General features: G+C 38.8%; 1 protein-coding gene across 1 annotated transcript in view; it reads left to right on the forward strand.

Annotated features, from left to right (window-relative positions):
- Positions 1-13,286, forward strand: part of KCTD9 (potassium channel tetramerization domain containing 9) — a 37,464-nt gene that overhangs the window by 18,903 nt on the left and 5,275 nt on the right. The window contains exons 5-9 of the mRNA XM_045456773.1: positions 504-562; positions 768-896; positions 5,013-5,080; positions 5,168-5,263; positions 6,214-6,363. Coding sequence (XP_045312729.1) covers positions 504-562; positions 768-896; positions 5,013-5,080; positions 5,168-5,263; positions 6,214-6,363 — 502 coding nt within the window. The remainder of the gene's footprint in view (positions 1-503; positions 563-767; positions 897-5,012; positions 5,081-5,167; positions 5,264-6,213; positions 6,364-13,286) is intronic.

A 13,286-nucleotide genomic window follows, 5' to 3' on the forward strand; every position in this document is an offset into this window, starting at 1 on the left:
TTTTAGAAAGTTTTTTCAAGAGTAGAAAAATGATTCCCAAGTCATTCCAAAGAAAGCATGAAAGGCATGAACATGGTTTTTAGATAGCAAATATTTCAGGCTTTTAGACCATGCTCTTTAGATGTCAGGTAGTACGCGTGCAACACAAGTAGAGATGAACAACATTGAAATCTGTAGCGACCTCAGCTGCTTAGATTAAAGGGATAAGAAACGTGTTAAGTTTAGGTCAAGAATATTGTGATATGATAGCTTGCTAGAAGGATAGATGAGTGTTTTAAATTAAAGGAAACCAAAACAATATTTGAGTCAAAGGAAGTGCCAGATTAGAAGGGATTTTGATAAATGGCAACTTACTGCACGTTTTTGTTCCCCAGCATCACTCCTACCAGGTTATAGCATGCATCTTTTTGAAAGAGCAGCTGGGATCGAGTATACTCTTGACTTAAAATGTGTTTGTTTATAAAGACAAATGGAGAAATCAATTTTTTTCCCTGAATTCTTAGGAGCACTTTAGTGAATAAAGAACCTGACAGTATGCTGGCCCACATGTTTAAGGACAAAGGTGAGTGCAACACATGGTTTTCACATTTTGTGTGATCTGTTTGTAGCTATACTGACCTAACTCTTGTCCTTCTGTGCTTTTTTAATGGTATCAATAATTTTTACAGGGGTAAAAACTTACTAGTATGTAATGTAATTTTTCTTCGTAAATTTCTAACTTTGTTTCTTGTTTATGGGGGGTTTTCTTCGCTGAAATGGTGACACAGGTGTCTGGGGAAATAAGCAGGATCATAGAGGAGCTTTCTTAATTGACCGGAGTCCCGAGTACTTTGAACCCATTTTGAACTACTTGCGTCACGGACAGCTCATTGTAAACGATGGCATTAATTTATTGGGTGAGTTTTTAGTATGATTCCTCACACTTTTGTAAGTTTAGGATATTTAATTTGTTTTCACTTGTTTAGTACTATAGTATATTTTCATAAGGTAGAAGTATATCTTTTCCACTTTTAAAACCAAATTATTTATACGTATATGAGTGTATATAGATATAGAAACAGGCACAGATAGTCTTTGTGTCTATGGGTATATGTTTAGGCAGCCGATAAATTCTGATTTTAGATTCTAAATAGATTTAGATTTTATCACGAGGGACTCTAAAGGATTTTGTTGTTTTTAATTGAGCTGGGACTGTGACTTGACTTCAAGTTATGGACCTTCCCATTATACTGAGATGTAGAGTCGTCAAAAGGGGAAATTCCACTTCAGAATCATAAGAATGGATTAGAAACTCAGTACTACGACTTACAACTCAGTTCCCCAAGTTTAACTTGGGGAAAGTCTGAGTGTGCTTTGAAAACTGAGTATTAAGAATCTATTTGTCTCTGACTACATCACAGGATATTCACACCATGGAGATGATATAGACCGAAGCTCTTATAAAGCAGTAGATGTGTATTCAAAACTGATGGGCCTCGAAGTGGCTAAATTTGGTCTGACTTGGTGGAGAGCATGGTGATCTTGAGTGCGCATTCTCTCTCAGCTTCTACAGATTGTTGCCATGTGGGTGTGTGGACCTAGGGTGTCAGAGCCTTGATTTTTTAAAGAAAAGCTGGAAATCTAAAACTTTATGTGAAATCTTCTGATCTTGAAAATACTACCATCAGAATCAGCCTGGGCTGCTGGCAGCCCAGGGAGGAGCTAGCTTACAATCTCTGTAGAACAATAGATAACAGTAACTTTTATTGTTGCTGTATTAAATTTTATACTGCCTTTAAGGCTTACCCATTGCAAAAAGTGACCTTATGTGACCCTTCATCTGGCTCCATACCTATTCATAACAAATTCTTGTTGCTTTTTTATTTATTTTTCACCTTCTACCAACTGTTGCTTAAAACCATGTATAACCCATTTTTTTTACCTTAGTCATTCTGCAGAAATTATCATTAGAACAATAAGCAATAGTACCCTCTCATACAATCCTTCGCTTTTCAGCAGCTAGATCACTCTGCTGCTTATACTCTAGTGGCCACTTTTTTCTCCTGGGGACATTTAAATCTCACTGAGGATATCCTATGGGCTCTTTGATGCTTCCCAGTTTAATTTTTCTCTATGCTATCACTGATAGCATTTCATATCCTCCCCGCCTAGGAAATAACGTCAGAAATATACATGCATGCTATCTCAGACTTCAGCGATACAGGCTATTGACAAGCTATGCTTGGCTCCTTTTTCAAGTCTCTTGCTGGAAAGGCTCTTATTTATGCAGTTGTTCAGCAAGCAGAGGTCTATACTGGATTCATTTTATAGAACGTTACTTCTGATTAGTATAAAATCCATCCAAACTCAGCTGCAAGTTGCCCCCAAGTAGTTATATGCTTTATAATCACTGACACTGACTTATTTCTCTCCCCTCTGTTGACTTAAACGACCTTGTCTTGCTCTTCCTAATTTGTGCTTTCATCAGTGAATATATTTTTTGCTTACTTTCATTATTTCTTTTGTTTTCTGCCTTTAATGACCTTCAGTTTTTCCAGTGAATCATGTCTTCCTTTTCTGTTTGCATTTGTCTTCAAAACCTTCTTTTTCTGATTTAAATCATCGTTCCCTACCTCATTGCTAAATCTCACTTCAGGTATTCTCTAACTTGAGAACATTTCTGGCATTTCAATATTTATTTCCCTGAAGTTGACATGAATTTTCTGAACTCCCGTTTGATACGGTAAAAGGAGACTGGTCTTAAATGTCAGAAAACATACAATGTAATAATGATCATGGCGATCATTTATCGAGAACCTACAAGGTGCCAGGCATTATACCAGATAATATATATGCCTATCTCTTTTAATACATCTGTCAGTTTTGTGAGTAAAGTAATAATACCCCCATTTCACAAATGTGAATGGGAACTTTAAGAGAAAGGGTAAGTAGCTTCTCTAAGACCAAAAAGGTAGTAAGTGGCAGAGCTGGGATTCAAATCTGATTCTTCCTGGTGCTAATAGAAAATGTGCTAAATATTCCTTCCTTTTCTCAACTGTCCCCCATAGATGCCTCTTGCATTTATAAGGCTTTTCCGGAAGTTTTTAAGGTTTGCTTCTGAACCTAGAAGTAGAAAAAAATCTTTACCGCATCCCTTGGCGGAAGTGGGAGGGGTAGGTTTCTGATTGACTCAGGAGATCTTGGCACACCGAGAGCAAGGCCCATGAGAACCCTATCTGTGGTGGGTTTCTACCAGGGACAGTTAGGATATGTGGCTGCCCCTTCGTGAGGGATCCAGAGAGGAAGCCACTCTGGGGTGGACCAGAAAGTGTTGTGCCAGAGCCACAGCCTGAGTAGTGTGCTGTTCATCAGATGACCTTTGTTTTGCGACTGGAATATCAGAGGTGGAATTGGGCCTTTCCTGAGGAGATCGTAATCTTCCCAGATAACTGCTGTGGTTTTCCATATCTACATACAGTTAGCCTTATTAGCTTGCAACTATTTCCAGGGAGAGATTATGTCTCTTATTTTCTTTGTAATTTCTGAGTCCTTAGTAATTTTTTTAACAAGTAGACCCAGCTAACTGAATGACTGAGGTCATTTGAAGGAAAATGGATTCCAAATTTATTCCCAAATACTCTGATGGAGATGTTTAACAGATGTAAGAACATACAGATTACATAATAAGTCACCTAGAGAATGTGCAGATTTTTTTTTTTTTAACCAAGTTAAGGAAAGTGAATGATACAATCTCTTCTGTCATTTAGAAATCTTTTTTTAAGGGGCTCCTGGGTGGCTCAGTCGGTTGAGCGTCCGACTTCAGCTCAGGTCATGATCTCACGGCCCTCGTGGGTTCAAGCCCCACGTCAGACTCTGTGCTGACAGCTGAGACCCTGGAGCCTGCTTCGGATTCTGTCTCCCTCTCTCTCTCTGCCCCTCCCCCACTCATGCTGTCTCTCTCTGTCTCTGAAAAACAAATAAAACATTAAAAAAAAAAGAAATCTTTTTTTAAAAATTGATTCTCTTCTATGAGTGGTTTCTGAATCATTCTTTTGACTTTTATGTTGAAACTAATTTAGTTTTATTCATTTCTACATTTTTCTGATTAAGTAGAGGATATTTATGACAAACTTATTCAGATCTGCTCCATTGAAGAAGTCAGTGAAATGTTCGATTAGGTGAACTAATCACTTATTATTAGGTTCACAATCAAATCTGTAGCAATTATTTTAGGAACTTGAGATAGTAGGAGTTTTTGCTTGTAGCCTACTTAAAGTGATTTTCGGGGCACCTGGGTGGCTCAGTCAGTTGAGCGTCCATCTTCAGCTCAGGCCATGATCTCACGGCTCATGAGTTTGAGCCCTGTATCGGGCTCCGTGCTGACAGCTCAGAGCCTGGAGCCTGCTTCAGATTCTGTGTTTCCCTCTCTCTCTCTCTCTCTGCCCCTCTCCCACTCGTTCTCCCTCTCAAAAATAAATACAAACACTTAAAAAAATTTTTTTAAGTGATTTTCAGAAAATTTTGAAATCTGAAAGGCTTTCATTCTAATTCATTAGTTTTCTATGTTTTTCTTTGGCTGAATGTAAACGATTTAGAAAAACTTTGTTTCACAAATATTTTTAAAATATTCTTTATGCATGTTCTTTTTTTAAATTTTTTTAAATTTTTTTTTTAACGTTTATTTATTTTTGAGACAGAGAGAGACAGAGCATGAACAGGGGAGGGGCAGAGAGAGAGGGAGACACAGAATCTGAAACAGGCTCCAGGCTCTGAGCTCTGAGCTGTCAGCACAGAGCCCGACGCGGGGCTCGAACTCACGGACCGTGAGATCGTGACCTGAGCCGAAGTCGGACGCTCAACCGACTGAGCCACCCAGGTGCCCCTCTTTATGCATGTTCTAAACATTAGTTACTTTTCTGATTGATAACCTACTTGTTGAATTTCACTTGTATTGTGAGGATTTAACAAATAATTCCATAAATATTAAAATGAATAGTTTTCTATTAAAAGTCAAATCGATTTTATTGTGATAGGTGTGTTGGAAGAAGCCAGATTTTTTGGTATTGACTCATTGATTGAACACCTGGAAGTGGCAATAAAGGTAAAGCTCTTTTTACATTAGCCAGTATTACATTTATTGTAGCTGTCTCCCAAAATGCTCCACTGATTTCTTAATATCTTTTTCAAGAATTCTCAACCACCAGAGGATCATTCACCAATATCAAGAAAGGAATTTGTTCGATTTCTTCTAGCCACTCCAACCAAATCAGAATTGCGTTGCCAGGTAATTAAAGCAGACTTTTACATGAGTTATTGGTGTCAGCAAAGCCGTAAGTAAAGTTTTACATTCTTCTAGGATTTTTTTTTTTTTTTTTGCCTTATGTTCCTATTTCATGCAAGATAGAATTTAATTATGGGTTATAACATTGATTTAATCCCAAAATGGTTAGCAAAAAAAGAGGTGTAATAGCATTTTTTATTATCTAATATGCCTCACGTAGCAGTTTTTGAGTAGGGCATAGAAATTGCAGCTGTTAAAATACAGAGTCAATTTTTTGTACAGTTGTTATGTATGGCCAGGCAGTGGCAGATACTTCTTATGTGTTATAGCACTAAAGGTTTTAAAAACCACAATACTTACATTTTAAGAATACTACTACCTTGGGGTTGCCTGGGTAGCTCAGGCAGTTAAGTGTCCAGCTTCGGCTCAGGTCATGATTGTGCAGATCATGAGTTCAAGTCCCGCGTTGGGATCTGTGCTGACAGCTCGGAGTCTGGACTCTGCTTCAGATTCTGTGTGTCTGTCTCTCTCTCTCTCTCTCTCTCTCTCTCTCTCTCTCTGTCCCTCCCCTGCTCATGCTCTGTCTCTCTCAAAAATAAATACTAAAAAAAAAAATTAAATAAAACTACCTTGAATTATTGAATACTTATAAGACCTATATAAATAATACCTACAACATGTACATGGCCAACAAATCACTCCTTAGAAATTTCTGCACATAAATGAGGTATACCCAGGCTGCATTCTAATATTACATTTAGAGTCTCTTTTACTAAGAACCCATTAAGGACACTCATGTTATATCTAAGTTCCATCTGATCATGTATTCTGGTAAACTCCAAATGACTGAACTGCCAATTGCTTCTAAAAAAACTTGATGGTTAGCTATAGTAATTAAATGTGATATAGCAGATGGTTTAAATTTTGTGACAATTTGTGTTTTTTAATTTTAGGGTTTAAACTTCAGTGGTGCTGATCTTTCCCGTTTGGACCTTCGATACATTAACTTCAAAATGGCCAATTTAAGCCGCTGCAATCTTGCACATGCTAATCTCTGCTGTGCAAATCTTGAACGAGCTGATCTCTCCGGATCAGTGCTTGACGTAAGAATCCTCTTTAGTTACAAGAGAAAATTAAATGTTTAGTCTGTTGAACAGTCTTAAAGAGCAGAAATGATCTCTCTCTCTTACTAGAGATTTTACTTGAAAATGGATGATAAAACCCAAGACCCTGAAAGTGAAATGTGTCGGTTTTGCAACTTTGATATCCTTCAATAAGTGAGGATCTGAAAGAGTTAGCAACTAATAAGAAATTAAATCTGGAAATTAGATCTTGATCTCCTCAATATAGTATACTTTATCAGGACTTCTATTTTCAGTGAAATTAGTAGGGCAAAGCTGAAAAGGACTTTTGAAATCTTCTATTCAACTGCATTTCTGGAATGGGGAAAAAAAATTGCTCCAGAGCTATTTGGCAGAGATATTTTGAAATAAACATGAGGGGTGCCAGTCTGTGTAAGTTAGCATCTCCGTGGCTCTCCTCTCTTTATCTACATACGTGTGTGGTGTGTGTGTGTGTATGTGTGTGTGTGTATGTGTTTACATATATGTATGTATATACACTTGACCTTTGCACCACGGGATTTAGGGGCACTGACCTCTGTGCAGTTGAAAATCTGCATATAATTTTACTCCCCCAAAATGTCACTACTAACTGTTTGCTGTTGACCAGAAGCCTTACTGATAACATAAACAGTCGATTAGCACATATTTTGTATGTTATATGTATTATACACTGTATTCTTACAATAAAGTAAGAGAAAAGAAAATGGGTAAGAAAATCATCAGGAAGAGAAGATACATTAACAGTACTGTACTATATTGACTTTTAAAAATCTACATATGGGGCGCCTGTATGGCTCAATGAGTTAAGCATCTGACTCTATTTCTGCTCGGGTCATGAGCTCACAGTTGGTGAGATCAAATGCTGCGTCAGGCTCTGTGCTGAGAGCGCGGAACCGCTTGGGATTCTCTCTCCCTCTCTCTGCCCCTCCCCTACTCACCCGCACACATGCACACGCTTTCTCTCAATAAATAAATAAACTTTAAAAACATAAAAATAAAGTATCCACATATAAGTGGACCCATGCAGTTCAAACCCGTGTTGTTGAAGGATCAAATGTGTATGTAGGTGTATAGGTGTATGCGTGTCTGTACATATGTATATGCATGTGTTTCTCTAAAAATTACCTATGTTAATTTGGGGTTAGAGAATACATGCAGAACCAGCAGTGAAATGTACTCACTTCTAACAACTTCAGGTTCCTTAATACCAAGGCCCATGTCTATATGTCTTTTGAATTAACGACACCTAATATAGTACATTGCTTTAAGTAGTCATTGAATAGATGTTTATTGAATTTTATAATTTTAGTTGTATTCCTTACTTGCAACCTATTTTTCCATGAAGTTTCTAATAGCAGATCTATAACAAAATCTGTCAATATACATTTCCATTATTTTCACTGTACTTGTTCCATCTTATGAGGAAGGACCACATTGCTAGCAAAATGAGTGAAAGAGTAAACAGCACAAAGAAAAAAGTTTGAAGGACCTAGTCCTTATTATTATTTTTTAATGTTTGCTTATTTTGAGAGAGAGAGAGAATGAGAGCGTGTGTATGCACGCACGGGGGAGAGGCAGAGAGAGAATCTTAAGCAGGCTCCATGCCCAGCAGACACGGGGCTTGATCTCATGATCGTGAAATCACAACCTGAGCCGAAATCAAGAGTAGAAAGCTTAACTGACTGAGTCACCCAGGCGCTCTGAAGGACCTAGCCTTTAAATAGTGAAATGATGAGAGATCACTTGTCTGGCTTTTGTTAAGGATAAAACAAACAAACAAAAATAAAAAGACAGTCTGGGTCATTCAGTAGAGCTGTTCTGTTCTGTTTAATTATAGTAATGCTAACTCTGAACCTGCACCATAATTTTCTTAACTGTAAATACTTGTTCTCTCCATCCTGTACAGTTGATAAACTGAAGTGCTATAGAATTATAAATTTAATCACTAACGTTAGAAGTGGCTCATGTTGAAGAGTCATTCATTGCCCAGGGTATATAGGCTGTGAAGTCAAAACTAATTGCTAATTGTCCTTGGCATTTGAAGATGAATGCTAATGAATAGCCATCGCATCTACAAAACATGATGTGTGCTAAGCAGTCTGCTGATACACCTAATGGCTCCACTTTCTTTTTTTAAGTTTTTTTTTTTTAACATTTATTCATTTTTGAAAGACAGAGACAGAGCACAAGCAGGGGTGGGGCGGAGAGAGAGGGGGACACAGAATCTGAAGCAGGCTTCAGGCTCTGAGCTGTCAGCACAGAGACCAACGTGGGGCTCGAACTCACGAACCGTGAGATCATGACCTGAGCCGAAGTCGGACGCTCAGCCGACTGGGCCACCCAGATGCCCCTCCACTATTTTTTAAAAATGTTTGTTTATTTTTGAGAGAGCGAGAGAGACAGAGTGTGAGCAGGGGAGGGGCGGAGAAAGAGGGAGACACAGAATCCAAAGCAGATTCCAGGCTCCGAGCTGTCAGCACAGCGCCCAATGCGGGGCTTGAACCCACAAACCGTGAGATCATGACCTGAGCCAAAGTCGGACGCTTAACTGACTGAGCCACCCAGGTACCCCTCCACTACTCTTTCTTAATTTCTCACCCCATTTATCCTTCACGGGCTGTGAGACCTTTCCATAGGAACCATGTGATTCTGCTGTCAACCAGGGTGATCTCAGCTGCTATCTCTGTTGAGCAGAACATGTCTGTGCCACATTATTCTGTCAGCCTGCTTTAAGAATGTTTCTTCTGCACACTCTTTTTGCCATCAGTGACTTCAGCATGCTGCATAGAAGCTGATGTAACAACTCAGCTATTACATATCTGTTGCATAGTCAAGACTTAGAATGGTGAGAGCTGACGGGGACCTTGATGGTCATCACGTATGACCCCGTTGTTAGACTGAGAAACTGAAACCTAGAGACTTGCCTGGGCCCAAAGAGGCTAATGTGTTAGCACAGTTGGAGCTAGACAGACTCTACAACATGCGTTTTCTTTTCTTTATTTCTTTTTTTAATGACTTTTTCATGTGCAAAATGTCAAGCATATACAAAAATAGAATACTATAACGAATCCTGCTTGTTACATCTATTAACTCAGATGTAACTTCAGAAGGTATCATCGACATATAAACAATCTTGTCTATACCTCTTTATAGATTATTTTGAAGTAACTCACTATTTCACCTGTAAATATTTTGTTTATCCCTTAAAGACCATTTAAAAAAGATAATCTTAATACCATTATCATACATTAGAAATCATGGTAATGACTGCTTTCATCAAAGCCCTATGCCCCTTGATACAGTTAAGGTAGCAAAACTCTGAACAGCTAGTTTACTAAGCAGCTGAGTTCTGAACCCTCCATGTTGGTGACTATTGGTGACCTGCTTGTACCATTTGATGAGTTGGAGGGTGAATGACATGCTTTCTGTGGTTGAAGATGGAAAACTTCACTGAATTTCTTATAAATTGTTTTTTTTTGTGAGATTCCATAAGGGTCAGGTTTGAGGACACAGCCGTACTTATAATTACCTTAGGACTTTTAATCTATGTGTGTCATTAGGTCTGAAATGAGTCCCTTGTAGGCAGCATATAGGTGCTTCTTGCTTTTTTATCATTCAGTCAATATATTTTGATGGGAGCATTTAGTACATTTACATCCAAAGTCATTATTGATACGGATGTACTTCTTGCCGTTTGTTAACTGGTTTTACAGTTATTTGGGTAGTTCTTTTACTTTCTTCTCTTCCTGTCTTTCCTTGTGGTTTGATGGCTTCCTTTAGTGATTTTGCTTGGATCCCTTTCTCTTTGTTTTTTGCATATCTATTATGGGTTTTTGATTTGTGGTTACCATTAGGTTCATATATAACATCTCTGTATCCATATAAAGTTGATGGTTGCTTTTTTTTTTTTTTTTTTTTTTTTTTTGAGAGCATGAGCAGAGGAGGAGCAGAGAGAGAGGGAGACAGATATGAAACAGGCTCCAGGTTCTGAGCTGTCAGCACAGAGCCTAACAGGGGCTCCAACCCACAAATGCGAGGTCATGACATGAGCTGAAGTCGGACGCTCAACCGACTGAGGCACCCAGGTGCCCCTTAGTTGCTTAAGGTTAAACCCATTCTAGGTGGACTAAATTTTTACTCCCCTCCCAACACATTTTATGTATAGAGTGTCATCCTTTACATTCTTGTATTTTGTGAATCCCTTGACTTATTTTTATAGGTATAATTGACTTTATTGTTTTTGTGCTGTAACCTCCCTCCTGGTTTTATAAGTGATTCATTTACTACTTTTATTATATTTCCATTTACCTGTGAAATGTTCTCCATTCCTAATTTTCTTACTCCTGATTATGTCCTTTTCTTTCCACTCAAAAAATCGCCTTTAACGTTTCTTGTAAGACTGGTTTAGTGGCAATGAATTGCTTCATCTTTTGTTTTGGGAACTGCTTTATCTCTCTTTCTATTATGAATGGTAGCCTTGCTGGGTAGAGTATAATTGATCTCAGGTTTTTTCCTTTCGTGTCCTACACTCTCTTCATTCCTGCAGTTTCTGCTGAAAAATCATATTGCCATATGGGATTTCCCTTGTATGTAACTGTTTTCTTTTCTCTTGATGCTTTTAATTTCTCTCTTTATCACTGCTTTTTGCCATTTTAATTATTATGTCTCTTGGTGTGGACCTCCTTAAGTTGATTCCGTTGAGGTCTCTTTTCCCCCTGGATCTGGATTTGTTTCCTTCCCCAGATTCGTTAAGTTTTCAGCTATTATTTCTGCCCCTTTTCTTTCTCTTCTGTTTCTGAGATCCCTATAACGCGTATGTTACTACACTTGATGTCACTGAGTTCCCTTAACCAAGTCTCATTTTTTATTCTTTTTTCTTTTCGCTGTTCATCTTGGGTGCTTTCCATTATTCTGTCCTCCAGCTCACTGATCCGTTCTTCTGCTTCCTCTAGTCTACTATCTATTCCCTCTAGTGTAGTTTTAATTTCACTTAAGTTCTTCATCTCTGATTGGTTCTTTTTTATATTTCCCATCTGTTAAGGGTCTCACTGAGATCCTCCACCCTTCTCAAATCCAGTAAGTATCTTTATGACCATTACTTTGAATTATCTATCAGGCATATAGCTTATCTCCGTTTCATTTAGTTCTTTTGCTTTGATTTTGTCCTCCTCTTTCATTTGGGATATATTCCTGTTTCCTCATTTTGTGTAACTCTCTGTGTCTGTTTCTGTGTATTAGGAAAGTCAGCTATGTCTCCTGCTCTTAAAAGTAAGGGCCTTATGAAGAAGAGGTCCTGTAGTGCCCTGTAGTTCCATGTCCCTTGCTTTCCCCAGAACCAGGCAGTTCAGGCATAGGTGTCGCCCGTGTGTGTTGCGTGGGCCCTTCTATCGAGGCTGAGCTGCTTTAGCTTTCAGTCAGCTGCAATGGCCCCATTTGCCTGTTGTGGGCAGGGTTTGGTCCCCGTGCTGTCAAGGGCCGGTCTGGGGCCACCTTGGGCTTGTAGTTGGGTCAGCCAAGCCACCTGCCCGCAGGCTGTTTGCCGGGGCTACAGTCACACCTACCTCCTCGCAGGGTGCTTTCCCTGGGTTGTCGCCTTGGGAACTTAGATAATAGCTACAGTCTGTTTCACCTGGGTGCTCGGCACGGAGAACCAGAGACATTTATTTTTATATTATCAGCTTCCTGTCTTATTAATGTTTCTGTGTATTTAAAACACCGTCATCTTTTAGTTATTTTGGTCCTTCTGCATCCTCATTTTCTTACCTCTCAGGCTGAGCTTCTGTATTGCCTGTGTGCCGTAGCACCTGTACTACCTCCGCAGAGGCAGACGTGGGAATGCGTGTGCGTTTGTCAGCTTTCTGTGATCTGAAATGATCTGCAGCTTATCTCCCTCTCAGCAGAATTGACAGTATGGTGAATGGAATTGCACTCATAAAACAGGATTTTTCCTATTAGGTGTGGCAATAAGGTAACGTCATCAGCCTTAGGATTTTTAGATTCTTCACTGTTGTAGTTATAATGACAACTACAATTATCACTTATATAGTGCCCTACGATTTTTAAGACACTTTTACATTCATCATCTACTTTGATGGTCACAGTGTGGGAAGTCCTAATGTTAATGTCAACTTTATGGCTTCCTGCCTTATCTGCTAGTTGTTGGAGTTCAGATCTGATGGCACTGAATCCTCAGAGGTAAATTAACATAATTTAAAATTCTAACATATATTTTCTAGTTTTTTACTCTTTGTATTTTGTGCTATAATTTGGGCGTTCAAGGTTGACAAGCTTGTGTAGCAGTGATTGGTACATGAAGATCTGACAAACAATTTGTAGGGTTTTGTAGCTAGATGATACCTTTAACTGCTGGCCTTAGTATTCTGACCTATGAAATGAAGGTAGTAATAGCATGATTGAACATCAAGAATTTTATTGATTCCTGCAATAAGAAAGAAGAGAAATCCCTACTCCTGATAAGATTATGTGTTCCTTACCCATACATCTTAGCTCTCATAGTGTCCTACCCAGGACTGTTTATAAACATAGAAATCGGGATGTTACAGTTCTAACCCCCCAACTTTTTAAATAACATTTTTTAATGTTTATTTAGTTTTGAAAGAGAGAGAGCGTAAACGGGGGAGGGACAGAGAGAGAGGGAGACAGAATGTGAAGCCATCTCCAGGCTCTGAGCTGTCAATACAGAGCCCAACAGTGGGGTTCAAACCCATGGGCCAGACCAGGAGATCATGAGCTGAGCTGAAATCAGTCACTCAACCAGCTGAGCCACCCAGGTGCCCCTAACCCCCCAATTTTTTTTTTTATCTAAACTATTATCTGTGTAAAATGGACATGCTGTTGTTAATTAGGTTGTTGTTTCTTTGAAAATGGTTCTTTCGAAAGAA

This window comes from Leopardus geoffroyi, chromosome B1 (genome assembly GCF_018350155.1).
Source record: "Leopardus geoffroyi isolate Oge1 chromosome B1, O.geoffroyi_Oge1_pat1.0, whole genome shotgun sequence".
NCBI lineage: Eukaryota > Metazoa > Chordata > Mammalia > Carnivora > Felidae > Leopardus > Leopardus geoffroyi.